At 35.2% G+C, this 23,951-nt stretch overlaps 1 protein-coding gene and 1 long non-coding RNA gene across 5 annotated transcripts; one reads left to right on the top strand and one right to left on the bottom strand.

The window, feature by feature from the left end:
* The first annotated feature begins 2,271 nt into the window (after positions 1 to 2,271).
* On the top strand, positions 2,272 to 4,947 carry LOC133697309 (uncharacterized). The gene is made up of 6 exons (XM_062119787.1): positions 2,272 to 2,506; positions 2,636 to 2,733; positions 2,833 to 3,171; positions 3,275 to 3,420; positions 3,644 to 3,853; positions 4,248 to 4,947. The coding sequence occupies exons 1-6, from the start codon at positions 2,272 to 2,274 to the stop codon at positions 4,945 to 4,947; spliced, it is 1,728 nt and encodes a 575-aa protein (XP_061975771.1).
* Positions 4,948 to 11,412: 6,465 nt separating this feature from the next.
* Positions 11,413 to 23,638, bottom strand: LOC133697114 (uncharacterized). 4 transcript variants are annotated; one of them, XR_009842816.1, is made up of 3 exons: positions 21,685 to 23,473; positions 19,007 to 19,062; positions 11,413 to 11,559 (listed from the first exon to the last, which is right to left on the bottom strand). It is a non-coding gene; the product is annotated as an uncharacterized LOC133697114 (long non-coding RNA). The 4 variants fall into 4 exon arrangements; XR_009842815.1 differs by lacking the exon at positions 11,413 to 11,559 and adding an exon at positions 16,279 to 17,237; XR_009842813.1 differs by lacking the exon at positions 11,413 to 11,559 and having other exon boundaries at positions 18,278 to 19,062; positions 21,685 to 23,638.
* Between the last annotated feature and the right edge of the window lie 313 nt (positions 23,639 to 23,951).

Here is a 23,951-nt window from a genome sequence, read left to right as displayed (position 1 = left end):
GGCCCTCCCTCTAGGTTTGTGTATTAAAAATCATTCATTTCTTTTTCTAAAGGCTCTAGAGTTATGTCCCCCATTCAACCCCATTCTTATTAATCTTTCTATATAGTCGTCTTTAGTCATTGGTGTAAGAACACCGAGCCATTCACTTGAGGTTTCCTTCTCCTTTTTGTCTCGAAGTCTCTAGGAAACAAATAAGAAGGTGATGTTTTTCTTACCTTATGATTTTAAGTAGTCTTAGGAAAGGTTTTAGTAGTTTCTTCTTCCTCTTTACTTTCGGTTTCTTCCTTCTTATTTCTGTCTGTTCCAGCTGGCCTTCTAGGCTCCTTCTTCTTCCATTTTTTTGGTTTTCTCTCCTTTTTCTAACCCACCTCTCACTCAACACTTAAGGAAGTTGGCATGCAAGCTAGTTGGTGATGTGATCCCAACACCAAAGGATCCATTGAAGGTTCTAACTGACCCAGTTACAAAGCTTAGAGCTTGGAGGTTCTAACTGGCCCAGTTACAAAGCTTAGAGCTAAGAGGTTCAAAGAGGCTTTCAATGGACTTCTTCAAGATACGTGGGGTAATGTGGACTTCAAGAGGATATTAAATAATGAGGAGCAAGCCGTGATTAATCTGATTCATGTTAAAGAGGGGCTTGTTGGTGGAACTAAGACCATTACACAAGGATTGGGAGAAGAAGACTAGATTCGGTTAGCTTGACCTTTTGTTTTTATCATAACTAGAGCTATAGGTCGACTTTTGAGGTGATTCAAGTTGGCTTGCAAACTAGTCTTCCATACCTTTCCAAAGGTATATGGCATGCGTTCAAATTCTTAAGACGAGAGGGAACCATCCATTTGAAGTTGGGCTTTGCTGCTGCCAGACAGAATGCGGAAATAACTGAGCTTGTCGTATTAAATTAGTTGGGTTATTAAACTTTCTTTATTTTGTGAGGAAACACTTGTTTGGATTTCAAACTTGTTTTTTTTTTAATTAGTTTGGGCTAGTTTTAGCTTGGGTTGATTATTATTTAAATTGGGTTTATATATGACCCATTAGGGAAACTAAGGTTTTTGGCTTGGGGTATAAATATTCTTGAGAATAATTTTTAGATTAGTTTTGTTTTGGCTAATAATATTCTGATTTGTTTTCCCGACCTTTGGTTGTCAATCTTGGTTCTTGATTAAACTTTCAACTCTTTAAAGAATTGACCAATCTTTGTTGTGAATTTATACTCCTTTTGCTCGTCTCCAGGTGTAGGCGTTATGATTGGGTTGGTTTATAGTCTTGTTGCCTTGGAGCAAGTCTTCCATTATGATAAGCTCATCTTATTTTTCAGCAAACTTGGATTAGATAGATCTTGGGTTCGCGAATTCCATTCAATTTTGCTAGGGTTTGCATAAGTTGGTATCAGAGTTGATCTAATCATAGGTTATATCCTTCAATTTGTGTCTTTTGTTTCTTGATTTTTTCTTGATTAGTTTCGGCCACATATATTAAAAAAAAAATTAGGGTTCTTTCATCCTCTTAAATTGTTGAACACAAAATCAAAGGGTAGTGTTCTTGTTGAATTCTTGATCTTGTCGTAATATATCCATAAAAAAAACTGTGTTCTTGAATTTTTTTTTTCTTTATTGCCGAATTGGTATACAAAAAAAGGGGGCTTGATCTTGAAAATTTTGATTGGTTCCGCACAAAAAGAGAGAAGAAAATCAACATTCTGGAGTTGACCAAGAGCTAGGGAAAGAAAATTTCTCATTGGGAATTTGTGTTGCTCTTTTTTTTCAGGTTGTATCATTATTTTATTTAATTTTCAGTTAGGATAGTAAATCTCTTTAGTATTATTGCTTCCATTTAGTTTATTTCGCATCTTTGAATCATCATATTACTCACACAAATTTGTGTTACTACTTGTTAATTTTTCATCGTAGTTTTGTTTTGTTAGTTTCATAAATTTCTTGCTTCTTGAGTTTATATCAAATTTATAAATTCACTACGTAGTTGGTTGTTTTTTTTCTGAAGTGTCGCTAAGTGATTTTAAGAACTAAAGAAAAGCAATTTGAGTGGAAAAAGGCGTAGGGAGCATATTAGAGTGAAAAGCCTATAAATTTGTGTGAAACACGAGTGTGTGAGGTGTTATTTGTATTGCTAATGATTTTCATGCAGGTTTTTTTTTTTAAAAAAAAAGAAATAATGTCTTCTAACAGTATGCCACAGAAGAAGGGTGAAATCCCAGAAGAAGCACTTTGGAGAATACAATAACAGTTGGAATTTATGATTGGTAAGCTAATGACTATGATTGAAAAATTAGAGACTAAGTCTGATAGGGGACGTAGTAAAAAGGGTAGAGAAGCTAGGAAGGAGGAGAGTGTTGCTGAAAACTCTACAGATGAAGCCGAGGATGATCTTAATCGTGGTAGTGGGTTCCGTAGACATAGGGGAGAGAGGTATGAGAACCGGCCAAGGAGGGGACATATTCGGCCACATAGGGATTTTGAGTATAGAGGGGATTTTGATGATTTGGGTGATGAAAAAAATTTGGGTAGTATTAAGTTAAAAATCTTAGCCTTTAAGGGAAAAACTGATACGAAAGCTTACTTGGATTGGAAAAAAAAGGTGGAGATGATTTTTGACATCCATAGGTACTCTGAAGAAAAGAAGGTTAAGTTAGTTGCAGTGGAGTTTACTAATTATGTCATGGTTTGGTGGGAGAGATTGGTGGTAGAAAGAAGAAGGAATAAAGAAAGACCAGTTAGCACGTAGGAGGAGTTAAAGAGAATAATAAAGAAGAGGTAAGTTCCTAAACACTATTATAGGGGGTTGTTTAATCGTTTACATATGATTACACAGGGTAGTAAGAGCGTGAAGGAGTATCAGAAAGAATTAGAGGTGGCTATGATTAGAGCTAATGTTAATGAAGATGAGGAAGTTACTATGTCTAAGTTTTTGAATGGCTTGAATAGAGACATAACTAATGTTGTTAAGTTGCAATCTTATGTTGAATTGGAAGAGTTAGTGCATTTGGCCATTAAGGTTGAAAGACAATTGAAAAGGAAAGGTAGTACACAACCTGAAGCTTATTCGGGGTCTTCTTCAAGTTGGAAGTTGAATTATAAGAGAGAGGGTAGTGTGTCATTAAAGCCCTTAGTGACTTATAAAGTTGTCGAACCTACCTCCGTGAAGAAGCAGGTTTCGGCCAATGATAAAAAAACTCAAGGGAGAAGTTCAACCGAAGCGTAATCATGATATAAAGTGTTTCAAGTGTCAAGGATTAGGACACTATGCATCAGAGTGTGCAAATCGTCGAGTTATGATTCTAAAGGATGATGGAGAGATTGTGTCCACTAGTGAGGAATCTGTTTTTGATGACATGCCACCACTTGAGAATTCTAGTGATTTAGAGTATGCTGTTGGTGATAAAGTTTTGGTGATTAGAAGGTTGCTCAATGTTCAGACTAAGGAGGATGATGTGGAGCAACAAAGGGAGAACATCTTTCCATACTAGATGTCTAATCAACAATAAGGTATGTAGTATGATCATTGATAGTGGTAGTTGTACTAATGTTGCTAGTGTTACTTTGGTTAGAAAGTTGAGATTGAATACCATAAAGCATGAAAGACCTTATCAGCTTTAATGGTTGAATGAATGTGGTGTTGTTAGGGTGAATAGACAGGTGATGATTTCTTTTTCAGTAGGCAAGTATAAGGATGAAGTGTTATGTGATGTTGTGCTTATGCATGCTACTCATATGTTATTAGGGAGGCCTTGGCAATTTGATAGAAAAGCCAAGCATGATGGGTTTAGGAATAGGCATTCATTAAAGAAGGATGGTAGAATTTATACACTTGCCCCACCAACACCAAAGCAAGTGTATGAAGATCAAATTCAGTTGAAGAAAAGCTATAAGAAGGAGCACTCAGATTCTGCCAAAGTGGAAGAACAAGCCGAATAACATGGTGAGAATGTCAGGAATAGTGAAAATAAAGTGAGCCATGAGTTGAAAATAAAAAGAGATAAAGTTTCAGCCCTTAGAAAATTAAGGGAGGGTCACGACCAAAAAGAAAAAATAGAATGAAGGTCGAGAGTGGAGAGAAAAAAGAAAGGGTGAGAAAGGAAGAGCGTGTAGAAAAAGTAGGGAAAAACCTTAATTTCTTTGCAAAATCTAGTGATTTTAAACATGCTTATCTTTCTGAATTTCCTATGATTTTACTTGTACATATGGAGGCATACTTTAGCTCTGATAATTTGGATTCATGTGTTCCAGTATTGTTAAAGTTCTTTCCCAGGAATTTGAAGATGTCTTTCCCGAAAAGATTCCTAGTGGCTTACCGCCAATTAGGGGAATTGAACATCAAATCGACTTTGTTCAAGGAGCATTTATACCAAATAGGTCGGCATATAGGAGCAATCCTAAAGAGTCTAAGGAACTCCAACGGCAAGTGGAGGAGTTGATGTTGAAAGGATACATTCGTGAGAGCATGAGTCCTTATGCAGTTCCCGTGCTTTTTATCCCAAAGAAAGATAAGACTTGGCAAATATGTGTCGATTGCAAGGCTATCAATAACATCACTGTAAAGTATCAACATCCTATTCACAGATTAGATGATATGTTGGATGAATTGCATGGTTCTAAAATGTTTTCGAAAATTGATTTAAAAAGTGAGTATCATCAAATTAGGATGAAAGAAGGGGATGGATGGAAAACTGCTTTTAAAACTAAATATGGTTTGTATGAGTGGTTAGTTATGCTTTTTGGACTTACTAATGCACCTAGTACTTTTATGAGATTGATGAATCATGTTTTGCGTGCTTTCATTGGTAAGTTTGTAGTTGTCTACTTTAATGATATTTTGATTTCCAATAAGAAGTTTGATGAGCATATGGATCATTTGAGACAAGTTTTTGATGTGCTTAAAAAAGAGTTATTATATGCTAATTTGAAAAAAAGTGTGACTTTTGAATAGATAGAATTATTTTTCTTGGATATGTTGTTAGTGCAAAAGGTATAGAGATAGATGGATGAGGCTAAGGTTAAGGCTATTCAAGAATGGCCTACACCAAAATCAATAACAGAAGTTAGAAGTTTTCATGGTTTGGCTAGTTTCCATAGGAGGTTTGTTAAAAACTTTAGTATGATAGCTTCTCCATTAACTGAAATCATTAAGAAATCCGTAGGGTTCAAGTGGGGTGAAGAACAAGAAAATGCATTTAGTCGAATGCCATTAACTGAAGCTAATCATCAATCACAACTCGGTCATCCATCTCGGATGCCATTAGCAGAAGCAAATCATCAATCAAAACTGAAAATCAATAACAGAAGTTAGAAGTTTTCATGGTTTGGCTAGTTTCCATAGGAGGTTTGTTAAAGACTTTAGTATGATAGCTTCTTCATTAACTGAAATCATTAAGAAATCCGTAGGGTTCAAGTGGGGTGAAGAACAAGAAAATGCATTTAGCCGGATGCCATTAGCTGAAGTTAATCATCAATCACAACTCGGTCATCCATCTCGGATGCCATTAGCAGAAGCTAATCATTAATCACAACTGAAAATCAATAACAGAAGTTAGAAGTTTTCATGGTTTAGCTAGTTTCCATAGGAGGTTTGTTAAAGACTTTAGTATGATAGCTTCTCCATTAACTGAAATCATTAAGAAATCCGTAGGGTTCAAGTGGGGTGAAGAACAAGAAAATGCATATAGCCAGATGCCATTAACTGAAGCTAATCATCAATCACAACTCGGTCATCCATCTCGGATGCCATTAGCAGAAGCAAATCATCAATCACAACTGAAAATCAATAACAGAAGTTAGAAGTTTTCATGGTTTGGCTAGTTTCCATAGGAGGTTTGTTAAAGACTTTAGTATGATAGCTTCTCCATTAACTGAAATCATTAAGAAATCCATAGGGTTCAAGTGGGGTGAAGAACAAGAAAATGCATTTAGCCGGATGCCATTAACTAAAGCTAATCATCAATCACAACTCGGTCATCCATCTCAGATGCTATTAGCAGAAGCTAATCATCAATCACAACCCGGTCATCCATCTTGGATGCCATTAGCTAAAGCTAATCATCAATCACAATCCGGTTATCCACCTCGGATACCATTAGTCAAAGCTAATCATCAATAAAGCTCGGTCATCCATCTTGGATGCCAATAGCCAAAGTTAATCAACAACTTAATCAATCTTGCATAATCAGTTTAACATCCATCAACAACTCAATGCACATTTCATAATCGGTTTCCCATTCGTCAATAACTTAATCAACATTTCATAGTCGGTTCAACATTCGTCAACAACTCAATCAACATTTCATAGTCGGTTTAACATTCGTCAACAACCCCATTTAATCAACAACTCAATCAACATTTCATAATTGGTTTAGCATTCATCCCAACGCAATAATATATCATCCTCAAACAAGTAATTTCAAAAAATTAACAATATATAAGAAAAAGGTGGAAATCACCTACCTTTTCCTCTTGTAGGCTGTCATTGTCCAGTCGAAAGTCCAATCCCGGTCGCACCACTTAACACACCAATAATCACAAATCAACACATTTGAATTCGGAAATCACATAACTCGTCACCATATATATCTCAAGAACACACATGTTCACATTCGAGTGTTTCACATATTACAATTATACAATGCAATCATTTTAATCATGGAACCAGTTCTGATACATAATCTATCGTAGAAATTCATCAGCTAAACTGGTTTGCGGGCGATGCAGATTCGTTAGCGAACTAATTTGCTGGAACACAAAATTCGATGGTGAAACTGGTTTGCTGGTGACACAAACTTGTCAACAAAATTGGTCTACTGGTAACGCAAACTCGTTAGTGAAACTGGTCTACTGGTAACGCAAACTCGTCAGTGAACCGATTCGCTAGAACACAAAATCGTCTATGAAATTGGTTTGCTAGGGACACAAACTCGTCAAAGAACTAATTCCCTGGAACATAGAATTGTTAGTAAAACTGGTTCTCTAGTGACACAAACTCGTCAGCGAACTAATTTGTTGGAACACATAATCGTTACCAAAACTGGTTCGTTGGCGACCCTTATTCGACAGAACTCGCCAGCGCGCACAAGCCACTGCTAACGCAAAAATCGTTGACTAAAACTGAGTTGCTACCTACTCAGAAATCAGCAACGCAACACAATTTCGCAGCTGATGCTAAAATCGTCAGTACATATTGTTTTTTACTGACGTAGGAATTGTTCACAAAACCTGAGAGCGGTCGACTCGGAAATCGGCAACTCAACACATAGTTGGTTCACATGGTTCACAACTAACTCCGAAATCATTGATGAAATTTGAGTCGTTGCCGACTTAGAAATCATCACGCAACATAGCTGACGCTGAAATCATCAGCGTACATGGTTCACAGCTAACTCAGAAATCATTGATAAAAACTAAGTCACTCCCGACTCAAAAATCGTCAACACAACATAGCTTCATAATTAATGTTGAAATCATTAGCGCATACGATTTACGATTGAAGCAGAAATCGTTGATGAAAACTGAGTTGCTGCCGACTAAGAAATCATCAACGCAACATAGCTTCACAGCTAACACTGAAATCGTCAGCGTATATAGTTCACAGCTAACTCAGAAATCATTGACAAAAACGAAGTCGCTGCCGACTCAGAAATCGTCAACGTAACACGATTTCGTAGTTGATGCTAAGATATTCAGCCCACACAATCATACCTTTAAAGCTCTAAATTTCATCATGTTGAAATCAACAACACAACCTACTAATCAATGCACAATACAGAAGGATGTCATCTCCACACCATGTTTAGTCCCTCTAAGGGTCATGCAAGGGGGTTTCCTTTATTGTTTCCCCCTCTTCTTCTTGGTCGGACATTGCTGTATATTAGCCCCTAATCTACATATGATGTTTGTCATCTTTTTATCACAAACATATCATAACATCTTGCTGCAATTACACCTTCATTCACATGGTACATAAACATGCAAATTTCATCAATCACGCCAATATAATTGGGCATCAACATAATATGGTCTATGTTTTTCAACTCTAGCATGCTCTTCAAGGTTCAAAGACAATATAATTCTGCACATAACATCATCCTAACATATTATCATGCAATTTCATCAAACACAAGCATAAATTTACATCATTAACACCAACATACTTCCAGTTTTGATTTCAGCAGGGTCTAAGGTTCCACATAGTCACAATCCATGTATTACATCACATTACATTTACATTCAGTTTTACCCTTTCTATAGTCAGCCCTCCCCTTCAGTTTGTGCACCCAAACTATCTATTTCCTTTGCTAATTTATCTGGAATTAGGTCCCCCATTCAACACCAATTTCTTATTCTTCCATTTAGTTTTGATTTCCTTCACAACTGGTCTAGAAGTCCTAAGTCATTTACTTAGGGTCATTGACACGACCAAAGAGTTAATGTCTTCTCCTAAGTGTAGGAGTGTCGAAGTAATAAATAACCCTGCAAGACCGAGGTCGAACCATAGGAGGGTTGACTGTATAAACTACAAATAAAGAAATAGATAATAACAGAAAAGGAGTTGAAGAGAGCTTTGAGATCTGATATTGATATAAGGATTAAACAAGGATAAAATAATTGCCAAGGTTAGAGGATCCATTAATGGTATTTCAAACAAGTATAGTATAAACTCTTTTTATTACTCCACTAGAAACCACACACAAAGGAGGTTCCAATCGAATTATAAATTATTAACATAATTACATTAGTTATCTTATTCGAATAATGCTAATACTTGTAAATGTTGTCAGGTATTCATGATTATAATTTATGTTAACAACAAATCAAGTTCCTTTCATAGCACAGATGTCGGTTATATCATACAGTTGGGCTATGAAAGTGCCTAGTATTTGTTGTACCAAAGGTTATTCAACATAAATCTAGATTAACCATTTAAGAAGCAAAGTATTAAAAGTGAACAAAATAACAAATACAAAACATGTTAGTATCAAACATTAAAGTCCATATTGAGTTTATACTATACTTATTCTTACACCATTAGTGTAACCTTTTCACCTTGACATAACTAACTTAGCTAAACATAATGAAAGAGAGAAACATAAATAAACAAGATAAGATCATAAATAAGATATAAGTTAACTAAGGAAAGGAAATGAAAAGCATAAATAAGAGATTAATATAAACAAAACTTAAGCATTACAAAAAATATAAAGAGAGAGAGCAAGAACATAATCTTGATCTGAAAACTAAGATGCCTAAATGCATGGCAAATGCCTTCTTTTATAGGCCAAAATTTGGAACTATTGATTTGATGACTAATTATTAAGTGGGTGGCCACATCTTGACTTGGTGACAATCCTTATCTTCTTATCTGAACAAAACGTTATTGCTAACGTCAGAATTTGAACAAATAGTCCGCATGAAAGTTCTGGGAAATTATCTCAATTTTCTAAATCAGCACATTTGAACTTCTAGAACTTGAGATATGGGCTAAACAGTGAACAGTGTCTAAGCTGCAAGACAGATTCTGACTTCTCCATTGTTGCTACCATTTGAACTTGAACATCGCACTTTTAAATCTTGGACTCTCATGAAAGTTTTAGGCCTATGTCTTAGCTTTCCATACATATAAACCAGACCTAAATCCAAATTCTACAGCTATTGATCCAATAACCAAATGGTGTTCTAGTTTGGAATGAACCAACATCTCTTTTCTAAGCTTAACCCTCTCTTTGTCTTCTCAATTTCAGTAGTTAAACTCATCAATCATTCCTTTGATTTATGTGACAGGCCTGCATTTAAAATGAACATTTACCATAAATTAAAGGTATCTTATATTATTAGACATGTTATTATAAAACATGCTCTAGTTACGAAGTTATTGATACTTCAAGTGCAAAATGATGATATAAAACCTTGATAAAAATGCATTTTTAAGTAATAATCATTAGGATCTCGAGGAAGGGGATCGTCATGTTTTGACTAGCATACATTTAGTGTATGTTAGGATCCCGGGTAAGGGGATCAACTTGTATTGGTTAGCATACATTTAGTGTATGTTAGGATCCCGGGTAAGGGAATTACCATGTATTGCATTATTTAGTGTATGTTAGCATCCTAGGGAAGGGGATCACCTGCGTCGACTCCTATGGGGTGATGATGATACTAGTGAAATTGATATCGGTAATGTGTTAAGCGGAAATAATCATGGTTGATCTTATGAAATCTTAAATGGAGGTTGATAATGGAATAAGAAACGGTTTTTAATAGTTGAATGAGAATGAGTTTCCAATGAAAACTAGAAGGGAGAAGTGAATAAAATATAAATGCATATTTGCCTTTTTAAATTGTTGGATATTTATGTTGTTATATTTATTGTGATATTCATTTCTTAATAATATGTATTTTGTTTCAGGATCTTCGCATGCACGACAAGAGTAAATCCTAGCTTATGTTCACTCTTTGTAATTCTAGGTTCTAGGGAGTATACCCTTGTATTTTGTAATATTACAACTTTTATATAACTTAATTTGTATAATCAATGTTTAAACTTGAATATATAATCTTAACTAAGAATTTAATATGAATGTGTTGTATATAATCAACTTTTATACATGTTTATCTCATTTATTCCTCTATAATGATATTTGTTATTCAATGTATGTTATAAATATTATGGTTGTGATGACGATGATGTTTGTGGGATTGAGAACCAGGATGTTTGGGTCGTGATTGAGTTATGAGATGTGAAATATTAGAAGTGTAAATAGGTTAAATGTCGATAACTTGGGACTTTCCGGTATAGAGGAGACTCCGTTGAAATTTTGATTGACTTTAATATGAACACCATGAATTTATTTTTATATATATATATATAGAATTTTTTTTTAATTACTCTATGTATCAGTTGACATGAGATTGTTGCTTAATCTCGGATATAGGGATGTTACATGACATATACTTGTAATCGTATTAGCAATTTAAATAGGTAGATTCTCATTATTAAGTTCCTACTAATTTTGTATTTAACATTTCACTTCATATCATCATGTGACCTTACGTCGCATTATTTCTTTAGTCTATAACCAACACCAATCAATAACGTGCATTACGATCTAGAAACCCTAGTACGTTGGGTATCATTCCATGAATGATTACACTCTCCTAACTATTATCAATTAGTACATTAGGTATCCTTACAATCTTTTGATCGTGTCACCTAACATACACTAAATATATGCTAGTCCACACCGTATATCACACTTTTTGTATTTTCGTTGTGAGCGATAATTTCATCACTTAGAAATTCACATAACAACCTTTCACCTTGAATACGCATACATTCAAAATACTATCCAAAATACTATCCAAAATATTGACATCATTACACAACTTTCCTCCTTTCATATAATATCCAACATTCGGTAATTCACATTTCACATCAATAACATATTAAATTATGGAATTTAACTAGAAAGTATAGGTGTGGATCACCTACCTGCATTAGAAGCCCTACTCGTGCTCCCCTGCTGTTGTTGCTGTTGCACCATGCCTATGGTCCCTCCTGCGAATCACATATTTATCTCATAATTTTTCCTCATTTTAGGATATGTTTTATAATAACCATATCAACAGTAATAAGTCTTTCTTTCAATCATTTCTTTATATTTTACGTTTTTCTCATTACACCCATTAATATTGTTGTTCTTTGTCCAACCATAGTTATCATTTCTTTCTTTATATTTGAAACTGTTATTGTTTAAATCTCGAATTGTTACTAACCAACTGTTACTGTCTAGACGTCCAACCGTTATTGTCTTGAATTGTTATTGTATTGAACCATTACTGTCTAGACATTGGATTGTTATTGTCCAGCCGTTACTATTCGACCTCTCCTCAGATTTTTAACTATATCTAGAGTTCTAGAACTCTGTTTCAAGCAAGATTGGTCTCATTGGAAAGCTAAGACATGAGGCTACAAGTTCTCTGAAGGAAAGAGAACCCAGTTCTGCCCCCAAGATAGTCAAAATTGCTAATTAATTAATCAGTCTTACTGCCCTACAGGGTTTGTCATGACCCGGTCTCGGTTGGTGACCCATAACTGGAGTTCTATAGCTACCAATTGAGCAAGATCAATTTTCTTAGTTAGTCAACATCCAAAACTACAATTTATATGAAGGAACCTATTCCTAATTCCTTCATCCTCCTACCCGAAATCTCATCGAAAGTTGGGAGATGAGCCTATCCAGATTCGTCACCCCTTCCATTCACACACAACATTTACAAACTACATTTTCTGGGAAAATTATAATGGTTTTGCGACCCCAATCATATACAACATATGAATTAACTTAATTTTAACATCTATTACATTTTCCCCAATTCAACTATAAGAACCCTAATCTCTAATTCAACATCAAGGCATCAATTCATAATCGAATTTGAAACGACTTATAGGACCATGATTAGAACATCTTACCCAGTAAGAATCAAGGTTTCGATCTTCAACTAATCAAAGATTTTCGACTCCCCCTTTTTCCTATGAATAGTCGGCACTCCCCTCCCTCTTTTGTTCAAATTTTTCTTATTAATTCCTTGCCCCTAAGTGTATATTCTACCTATAAACCCTTAATCTTGGATGGGTTCTTGAAATTTGGTGTTTCTCTTTTGATTTGCAAGAATGGATAGAAAAAACTCCTTCTTTTCTTTCCTTATGGTTGCTGCAGATTTTTGGTGAGGAGATGAGTATTTATATTATATAATTTATTTTATTTGCACTTAGGCCCCATTTTCTTTATGTGTATTTTTTTTTCAATTAAATCCAACCCTCGACATTATCGGGTTTATTTATAATGTCTTGAATTATTTCGCCTGAAAATTTATATTCAAAAATTTCTGAATTCTTGTTTTTATTTAACCATATGCCTGAATTTCTTCACTTTTATTTTCCATGTAGTTAGTTTGCAATTTAAGCAGCCTTTATTTTTCTCGAGGTTTACATGTCCATTGTTCAATTATATTATGAGGAATTGTTAATATGTTGACATTGAATTTGATTTTTAACAGGGACGTCTCATAGCTATGGCCGTTTAGAAATTCATCCTATGTATTTTAGAATAAATCATGTAATAGTATGATTAGATGACATGCATTTTCTACAACTATGTAATGGCTATGAACTACCGATTAATAGTTTTGTAAGAACTTATGATGACAACTTTCAAAGTCGTGAATATGGATTATGGTGTGTATGAACACTTAATGTTATGGATGCAATGAATATGTACCTTCTTTTGTGACGCTATCGTATATTATATGTATGTGTGACGTACTGCATCTATTAATGACGTCTACTTGTTGAAATGATAAATGGTATCACGCAAAGCATCAATGGAATGTGATAATACAAAAAAAAAAAGGTACCTTATTTCCAACTTGTTATGAATAAATAGTATGTCATGAATTGTTGAATTTTTTAGGGTCATTACACGAAATATCACTTAGCTTTATTTCATCATTGTCGGAATTCAACACATACGCAAGGTATCCTGTGCATCCCTTCCTTAATAACTTTCTGGCAATCACAACCAAATTTAGGTTAGTCAGGATAGTAGTCCTTTATCCCCTAAAGATCATTCTTCTACCCCCTAATCCTTGAAAGGTTACAATTTTTATGTAATAATCTATTTGAGCTTTGTGTTTACTTAGCCAATTCATGCCTAGGATTACATAAAATCGTTTAATTCTAAGGGTATCAAATCTACTTCCAACTTATATTCGTCTAGGCCAATTTTCACACCCACATACATATCATTGGTTTCTACCACATCAACTAAAGGTGTCCATATTTTAAAACCCTTTTTCTACCCATTTTGCTTCTTTCCCTAGATTGGCTACAATTCTACTAGTTATAAATAAGTGAGTGACACCTGGATCAAACAAAACATGTATATTTTTAAATTATTCATGTGTAGTGTACATGCCATTACACTAGATGCTACTCTGATGTCATCATGTGTCATGTGGAAGACCCTCCCCTGAGCTGGTCATTATGTATCCTTGATCGTCCTCGGCTGGAATTAGCCCATGATTGTGTGGATCTCACTGACATGTTCACTGTGATGGACTGCTTTTGACTCTAACTTGCTTGCTTCATATTCTATATTTGCCTAGTGTTCTTGTAAGGGCACTCTCTTTTGAAGTGTCCTTTTTCACCACAGTAATGACATCATTATCCTAGATACTAACAAGCTCTTCATCTATGACCCTCTTCTCGACATACAAAACATCACCCCAAGGAGATTGAACAATCACTAGGGTGTCCCTCTGTTCACAACGTACACAAGGAGGGTAGATAATATTTTTTTCTGGTCACTAGATCCCCTAGAAGGGTTAGTCCTCGGGTATATTTATCCCCCCATCACTCTTCCACTTGATGTTGGTGAGAACCCACTAATGTCCCCCCTTTATTCTTAAACTAATTAAACAGTCCACTCTTCCCCTTTTTCAGAAGCGGCGGCCTATTCGCAGAAAAGTCAATATCCTTTCTCTTACCAACTCCATACTGACAAAATTTAAGATTGGTTGCTCACAAAGGTTGTAGGTATGGATGTTATCTTTCAAACACAACTAATCTCGCTTAATTTGGAGTTATAGAACTCTAGATATGGATTGAAAATGGAAGAAGGGTCGAATTGTCTTGTATTGGATAGATTGTGTTGAGTACTATAATTATATAAGTTTAGGTGTGTTAAGGGCAAAACTGGGCTTTCTATCCTTCAGTAGATTTGCAAACCCATGTCTTACCTTTCAAAGAGTCAAATCATACTTAAAATCGAAGTCTATAACTTTACTTACGAATAAAATGGTAAACAGTGCTCTTGAATGAAAACTGGTGTAGAAAGTGTAACGAGGTAGTTGAAGGAAAATAATCGAAAAATAAAATTAATACATGGGGATGAATTTATGTGAATTAAATTTCAATAGTATGAGAATGCACATTGTGATAAAATTATAAAAGGTTACTAATTGTATCTCTTGATTCCCAAATGGGAGAGATACTTGGAGCAGGGTCGTCAGTAGTTGAAAGGACTCGGTCGGTTAGGAAAATAGGTAGGTTCCTCACACCTTGTATTTTCAATTTGTGTAAACTTATTGATAAATTTTAGAATTTGTTGTTGTATTGCTATGATAATATTGGTATGGATCAATTACTTATGATAATGTTTAAATAAACATGAATATGTTGCGTACATTGGTATAGATTAGTTAGTTATGATAATGTTGAAGGGGGAATGAGTACTCTGCATGCATTGTTATGTACCAAGTTAGTCATGATATTATTAGACTGATATGAGTACCTAGCGTATATTGGTATGCACCTTATGTACCAAGTTAGGATTTTATGTAATATTTAGAAGAACACTTTTAATATCCGTTTAACGAGGCATCAGGCACCTTATGCCTCGTTAAACGGATATTAAGTGTTCTTCTAAATATTACATAAAATCCTAATATATCCGAGATATCATTTTGAAAACTCAATAAAATATGAGTGACAAACATCTACAACTCCATGTGAGGCTGAGATGCACTTGATGTTACACAAAATATAAACAACTTATATAATGGATCATCACACACACACACACACACACACACATACAATTGCATTATTTATTAATTATAGGCTAAACTATTGTCACTAAGTGCCATAATTTAATTGATTTCCAGTCATCTAACAACTGATATTACAAGTCTTTAAACGATGACTAATTCTTTACATTCCCGATCATCGAGCACACTAACGCCATTAGTTGCCAAACTAGAAGCTGATCAATTTTAAATCCCAGTCATCAAACATGGTGGCGCCATTAGTTTCCAAACCAGGAAACTAATCAATTTAAAATCCCATTCATTAGAAACTTACATACTTCCAATGTAATGGATACACTTGTAATTACACAAAATCAAGAGTAAAATTATATGTCATTGTAAAAATTTAATATTTTGTCTACATTATGAAAACTTTATTCTTTGACCTTATCTCTATTATTAAACTCGAGATGTTTGGAAAGATTCTATCTCACGTCTTTATAAAACTTGATGATATTAATTGTCTTGATTATTCTCTATTATGGATGTTTAATAGTTGATGGAAGTCAATGAGACTTATGATAATCGAATGACACTGGTGTGTTGTGCCGAAAAGGCATGTTATGATTATCAATAACTTGGTACCACTCTGGTTAAAGGGAGACCCAGTAGAAATTATGGTATAAATAATAATAATAATAATAATAATAATATAAAAATTACACTGAATATTTTCAATGATTCGCAGAAAAGGATGTAGAAAATCAGAGTTGTTACACAATGCTTGTGATGCTTCAATTAACTCCCTCACTATTTTGAATTGTAAGGCAATGAATCCTTGCCTCAACTCCTGGCGGAAACCATCCTTCAAATTTTTTTATCATATGCTCTTTGGTTTAGACATAATGTGGGGCAATTAATGAGAGGTCATGAAATCGCCTTTCATGCTCTAACACTGACATCTCTCCTTGTTTCAATGCTAGAAATTCTTGTTCCTTCACCTTGCAATGATACCTGGAGTAGAATTGATTTTCAAATTTGAATTTGAAGTCAATCCAGGTCAATGCTTCTATAGCACGTCTTAACTGGACGGTTTCCCACCATGTCATGGCTCGATCAAATAGTAACTGTGTGGCGCAATTTACCTCTAAGTCTTCGGGAATTTTAATTTGAATCGTAGTCTTCTCCACTTTCATGATCCATTTTCTAGCTATTTCAACATATTGCTCCCCCATATAGGGTTTGTAGCCCATTTCTCTCATGCTTTTAACCAGTCATACCAAGAGCACCACATTATCAGTGGTTGCGTAAATCCCTAGGGTTACTAGTGGGGTCGATGTTGTTGAATATGAGGTGTAGTACTGGTCATACCTTTTATTATTGCCTTGACTATTTGCACTAGAAACCTTGGATTTGCATAAGGTGTGGATACTCATGTTGAAGTCATCGGAGGGGTATCTTTGTTTTTCCTTGCAGGTCTGACCTTGTCGCTCGTAACCCCTCTGTTCATTTCAAGGCCTGTTCTTTCTAAATTCCCGCTGCTTCTCCTTGTCTAGACTAAGATGATATTACAGGCACATAAGAAGTAGTATCATCTAGAGGACCTTCCTCTTGCCAGTTATCAACGTCCTTACCTTTACTCCCCATCTGTATAAAGAGTGGTTCATTATGCGTTCTTTGTCGAGTGCATACCATACTAAAACAAACAATGCTTATAAGTATTCATTTCAGTTTCTCTAGGACCAAAACTAGGAGCTCTGATACCAACTGTAATAACCCATAAAATTTAATTGATTTTGATATAATACTTATTCGTAATAAGTAGGAAATGAGGGTATTTTTTTTTTGTCATAGTTCTTTATATAAGGTATAATGAAATGATTCTTGAATTCTATTCTTAACCTTATAGAACTATGCATTGCAAGATACCATCTATCATTTCAATAACCAAGCATGTTTAAGAATCTAAGTAAGCTCTCTCTCTCTCTCTCTCTCTCTCTCTCTATATATATATATATATATATATATATATATATATATATATATATATATATATATATAGAGAGAGAGAGAGAGAGAGAGAGAGAGAGAGTATATATATATATATAAAAGATATGATAGTACTACAAAAGGAAGATACATGTTCATTATGTTCTTAACATGAAGTAAACAAAATTTGAATATCAACATCATAAAGTTTTACAAAATACAAGTTGTCTATTTATACTGCTAGATAGATTATTACAAGGTAATTATTACGAGATTGCTAAACATCATGGTCATGAGAGTTCCTATTACAAATCAAACTTGATGTAAGTGCATACAAATTTCTTATAATATAATTGAACAATGGACATATAATCATGATTGGATTAATATTTATTAAATTAGGTTCTCATTAATAACTTCCTACTGAGTCTATCCGTAATATTTTACTTCACATCTTTGTACAACCTTATGCCACATTATTTTATTCAAGCTATGTTCAATAACAACCGATGACATGTATTATGGTCTAAGAATCCTTGTACATATAGAATTATTTCATTCATAAATATTCATTCCTAACTATGATCAATTTTGTATATGGTCCTTTAAACATTAATTCTGATTATAAATGACACATTATACTCTTTACTTCAACATATCAATAAATACTTTCAAATGAGATGGTTCACAACACTCGCTATCAGTGATCTTAGTATGGATCCCATTAACCGGAGTTAACTTCATCCTTTACTCTCGGCTATCAAACATGGATATCATTAACCAAAGCTAATCTTTAATGCTTATTCTCGGTTATCCAACATGGATGTCATTAGCCAAGGCTAATCTCATCATTCATCCCCAACTATGCAACATGGACACCATTAGCCAAAACTAATCTTCAGTATTTATTCTCGACTATCTAACATGGATGTCATTAGCCAAAGCTAATCTCATCATATATTCCTGGTTATCCAATATGGATACTATTAATGAACGCTAATCTCATCATTCATTCTCGATTATCCAACATGGATACCATTAGCTAAAGCTAATCTTATCATTCATTCCTAGTTATCCAACATGGACACCATCAGCCAAAGCTAATCTTCAGTATTTATTCTCGACTATCCAACATAAATGTCATTAGCCAAAGCTAATCTCATCATTTATTCATGGTTATCCAATATGGATACTGTTAGCCAATGCTAATCTCATCATTCATTCTCAGTTATCCAATATGGATACCATTAGCCAAAGCTAATCTTATCATTCATTCTTAGCTATCCAACATGGATATCATTAGCCAAAGCTAATCTCAATATTCTTTACAATTCATGAATAAATTAAACAACTGAATTCATATAGCAATACTATACAAGAGTACTTTGAGAGTTTAATAAAAGGAGATGAAGGTGGAAATCACCTACCTGCTCCCCTCGTAGTATGTCCTCGCCTAGTTGAAGATCCAATTCTGGTTGCACCTCTTGATACATAACAAGACCATTAATTAGTATATTTTTATCTCTAGGCATCATCAAAGATTATTTCCACACATATTATTTGTAACGACTTGGCCTTTTCAAGGCCAAAATCAATGGAGATTTTTTTATATATAAATCATCAGGTTCTAGATGTTTTTCACCATATCATTCTACAAATTCATAATTGCATTCCATTCATTAACAAGGCATAATTCATATAGGATAATATAAATCAACATTCCTATAAAACGGATTCTCAATACACATGCCCACAATATTATATTTTCATATTCATAGGTTTACATTACATCATATTGACATAGTCATAAATTCACATTCTTATTCTAGTCTCATTATCATCATGAATTCATACAAGAGTGCCGAACAGCAAGTTACACAACTAGTACTTTCGTTATCTTGGCCTCATGTAATTTCACAATATAACATCCTTATAAGAAGAATATCACATGCATATATTCATTCATACATGTCATATCTACATGTTCACACATACACATTTGTGTCCCATTTCAATTTTTCATTACAAGTCTTTACATAAGGGGTCGGACGACTAATTAAGCGATTAATACGTCTGTTCATAAAGAACTTAAATCACCCGTAACATGCGAATATATATTCTTTTCAAAATGTGTGAGCTGCAAAACAAATTTCTTTACGCACCATGTTGGTATGATATCCCTGTTACAGCACAAGGTAATTTCAAGCATTATAAGCAATTTAAGAAAACATAATAAAGCAATATTAACGTTACATTTCATTCATGGACCAAAAGAGCATAATTCTTTCATTTCTCCTTTTTTATGTAAATATCACCCTTAATAATTCGTCAATTATCGAGGCTAATTACAATACTCAAATCGGGTCATCCATCTCGAATACTATTAACCAAACTAACGGTATTCTCTGTTAAAAGCATAACAATCATAGTTATTTCATATACATGGTATATACAAAACATAGTACACATGAACACGTCAATTCTTGAAACTAACATCCCGGTCATCCCCTTAGGATGCCATTAGCCGAAGCTAATCATTTATCCATCCCGGTCATCCACTTATGAAGCCTTTAGCTGAAGCTAATCGTTTATCCATCCCGATCATCCACTTATGAAGCCTTTAGCTGAAGCTAATCATTTCAAGATGCCATTAGCCGAAACTAATCATTTATCATCATGGTCATCCACTAAGGATGCCATTAGCCGAAGCTAATTATTTGTCCATCCCAGTCATCCACTTAGGATGCCATTAATCGAAGCTAATCATTTATCATTCTCGGTCATCCACTTAGGATGCCATTAGTTGAAGCTAATCATTTATTCATCTCGGTCATCCACTTAGGATGCCATTAGCCGTAGTTAATCATTAACCAATCAAACATCCCAGAGGCGGTTTATGAAATCACTATAACATGATAATATATCCTTTGAAATGCTTATTCAAACGATTCATAACAAGTTGACATTCACTATAACACAATAGTAGACCTTTCGTAATACATGTGCGAATGTTCCGTAATAGTTTAATGTTCAATAAACACGATAATAAATCATTTGTAATACACAAACAAACATTCTATAACAGTTTAACATTCAGTATAACACAACAGTAAACTCTTCATATTACTCATCCAACCATTCATGATAGTTAATGTTCAATACGATACAACAATAGATCCCTCGTAGTACTCATACAAAAATTCATAACAATTTAGCATTATATATAGCACAATAATAGATCCTTCTTAATACTCAAATAAACATTCGTGACAAATAACCTTCAACATAATATAACTATAGATCCTTTATATTACTCATACAACCATTCATAACAATTAACATTCAGTATAATGCAATGGTAGATCTTTTGAAATACTCATATAACCATTCGTGACAATTAACATTCAGTATAATACAACGGTAGATCCTTTGTAATACTCATACAACCATTCATGACAATTAACCTTCAATATAATACAATGATAGATCCTTCATAATATTCATCGTGACAATTAACCTTCAGTATAATACAATGATAGATCCTTCATAATATTCATCGTGACAATTAACCTTCAGTATAATACAATGATAGATCCTTCGTAATATTCATACAATCATTTGTGACAATTAACATTCAGTATAATACAACGATAGATCTTTTGTAATACTCATACAACCATTCATGATAGTTTAGCATTTAGTATAACACAACAGTACACCCTTTGTATTACTCATCCAACCATTCATGATAGTTAATGTTCAATACAATACAATACAATACAATACAACAATAGATCCCTTATAGTACTCATAAAAATTCATAACAATTTATCATTATGTATGTACAATAATAGATCCTTCGCAGTACTTATATAAACATTCGTGACAAATAACTTTCAACATAATACAATAATAGATCCTTCATAATACTCATACAACCATTCGTGACAATTAACATTCAGTATAATACAATGGTAGATCCTTTGTACTACTCATACAACCATTTGTGACAGTTTAGCATTCCATAAAGCACAACAATAGATCCTTAGTAATAAATTCACTTTAGAAGCTAACGTTACGCTAGAAGGGGGTGGAAATCACCTACCTATTCCTTTAGTGGGGTGTCCTTGCTCGGTCAATGATCCGATCCCAGTCGCACCACCTAACACATCAATGATCACATAACAGACCAGCAAAAGCCAACAGAAGTGTCAGCTTCCGGCTTCGAAGAGCATAGCAAACCAAGCTACAAAAAACAGCAACACTAGCTAGAGAGGAAACCACACAGCTACTCTAGCATACTAGGAGTATTCCACTGAAACAAACCCAGAAGTATACTGCATGTAGCAGTAACCACCGCTGACTAGGATGCACATCCATCAACGGGACACCATCTATTTGCACCTTCAAAACGCAGCAAACTCAAAATGAAAATACAAGCTACAGAAACCACCTGGTGGATAGAGCGCAGCAACAAGCAGCCGAAGTATCAACAAACCAGCAAAAACCGGGTCATACAATACTCAGCAACAGCCTGAACAAACAAACCCAACCAACAATAGTGGCAGCACCATAGGGCTGGAACGAAGTCCAGCTCCAACAACTAGCTTCAAGCAGCTAGGCAAACCACCCAAAGCATTAGCAGCCTCAGGTAGCAAGAACAGGACTTCAAACAGCAGTCAACAACAAAAACCCGTAGGACACACAGCAAAGCAGTCAGGCAAAGCTAGGGACACATCCACAGCAGACACGTCCCAGCAGGCCTGCCGGAAAAGTATCCAAGAACAGAAGGACCAACAAGCTGGACGCAAGAAGCCAACTGACCAGACTTCCCTCCAGAAGCTAAACAATATCACAGCACATAACAGCTGCAAATCAACTTCTAGCAAACCAACAAAGCAAACTATAGCATTTGGAATCTGCAGCAACAACCATGACACAACCAGAGAAACCCCGCAAGGAAAGCGTACAGAACTGGCCAACCCAGCAGGAGAACTCTGCCAAACAAACCCAAAAAGGGCCATCCACAAGCAATCGGCAACCGAGGAGCCAGTCACCAATCCATCGAATAGCTGATTTCATGAGGTGAGTCACCTCATGATGGTTCAGAGGGCTATTACGCCCTCTGAAAATCCAGCAGAATAAACTTTACAGAATAGAAGGGGTAGGAAATTTCCTACCACTTCTAAGACTAGAGAAAAGATTTCTCGATTTCCCGACAACAGGGTCTGGGTGCTGAGAAGTACCTGGGTTATGAAGAGGAGCCAGTCACCAATCCATCGAATAGCTGATTTCATGAGGTGCTGTTTTGCTGCTATTTGTTGCTGCTATATGCAGGTTCATTTGCTGCCCTTTCTGTAGTTGCTGCTGGGTTTGCCACTCCCTCTTCTTGCTGCTGGAATGGCTGTTGATGCTGCTATATGCAGCCTGATGTGTTGTGCTTCTTGAAGCTGTTTGGTCGGCTCAATCTCTTGAAGTGGGCTGCTGGTTCCTCTGGTTGCTCTGTACAATCAGTTGGTTTGTTGTGTCCAGCCTGGCGGGCTGGTTTCCTGCTGTTGGTTGTTGCTGTTTTCTGCTGTATTGCAGGTTGGCTTTCCTCACGGATGATTGCTTCTCAGAGGAGGAGCCTTGCTGTTGTCTGCTGGCATGCGTCCAGTTGTGGCCTGTGCTACAGAGTTGTTTCCATTATGGCTGCACTTTGTTCGATCTATGGCCATCACGGTGCTGTGGTCCTTGATGCGTTTTATGTAGTCTTGTTTTGGGTCATTCAGCTTGTCCCCTGCTGATGGTTGGTGCTGCGGGTTGCCTATATGTCTAGGCATTGGGTTCTTGTTGGTATTTTTTGGGTTAATTTGCTGCTTTCTGCAGCGCTGCTTATGTAGCGGTTCGTTAGGCTATGTTTTTTTTTAGTTTAATATGGGTGTCCGGGCCAGCTTGCGCGCACCTCGATTAATCCCACGGGCCCTGAAGTTAACGACTATGTAAGTCTCCAGTGGCCATTATATGAGCAACCATAGGGCTCGAACCTGAGACCACAGAGAGAGCAAACCTCTTATTCCCAAGTTTTTACCACTAGGCCACCACCTAAATGGTTAGTTAGGCTATGTTTTAGTTTGTAATGTACTGGTATTTGTTTAAGAAAGCTTGTTCCCGTAGCTTTTATATGTACATGCTTGTATATTCTGATTTGCTGGTTTCTAACTTAATTTCATTTTGATCTATAAAATTTCATACATTTAATAAAAAAAAAATGACTACAATCAGCACATTTGTATTTGATAATCACATAACTCGTCACCATACATTTTTCAAAAATACACATGCTCACATTCAAGTGTTCCACATATTACATAATCATACAATGAGATTGTT

This window comes from Populus nigra, chromosome 6 (genome assembly GCF_951802175.1).
Source record: "Populus nigra chromosome 6, ddPopNigr1.1, whole genome shotgun sequence".
NCBI classification, from domain to species: Eukaryota; Viridiplantae; Streptophyta; class Magnoliopsida; order Malpighiales; family Salicaceae; genus Populus; species Populus nigra.
This window is presented reverse-complemented; position numbering and strand designations above follow the sequence as displayed.

Bases quoted from the DNA above. Each gene is read 5' to 3' on its own strand.
- LOC133697309 (XM_062119787.1), top strand. From the start codon at position 2,272: ATGACTATGATTGAAAAATTAGAGACTAAGTCTGATAGGGGACGTAGT. The intron at 3,421-3,643 runs GTTGCTCAATGT...TGGTGTTGTTAG, and splicing joins AAAGTTTTGGTGATTAGAAG to GGTGAATAGACAGGTGATGA. The intron at 3,854-4,247 runs GTATGAAGATCA...CATGTGTTCCAG, and splicing joins CCACCAACACCAAAGCAAGT to TATTGTTAAAGTTCTTTCCC.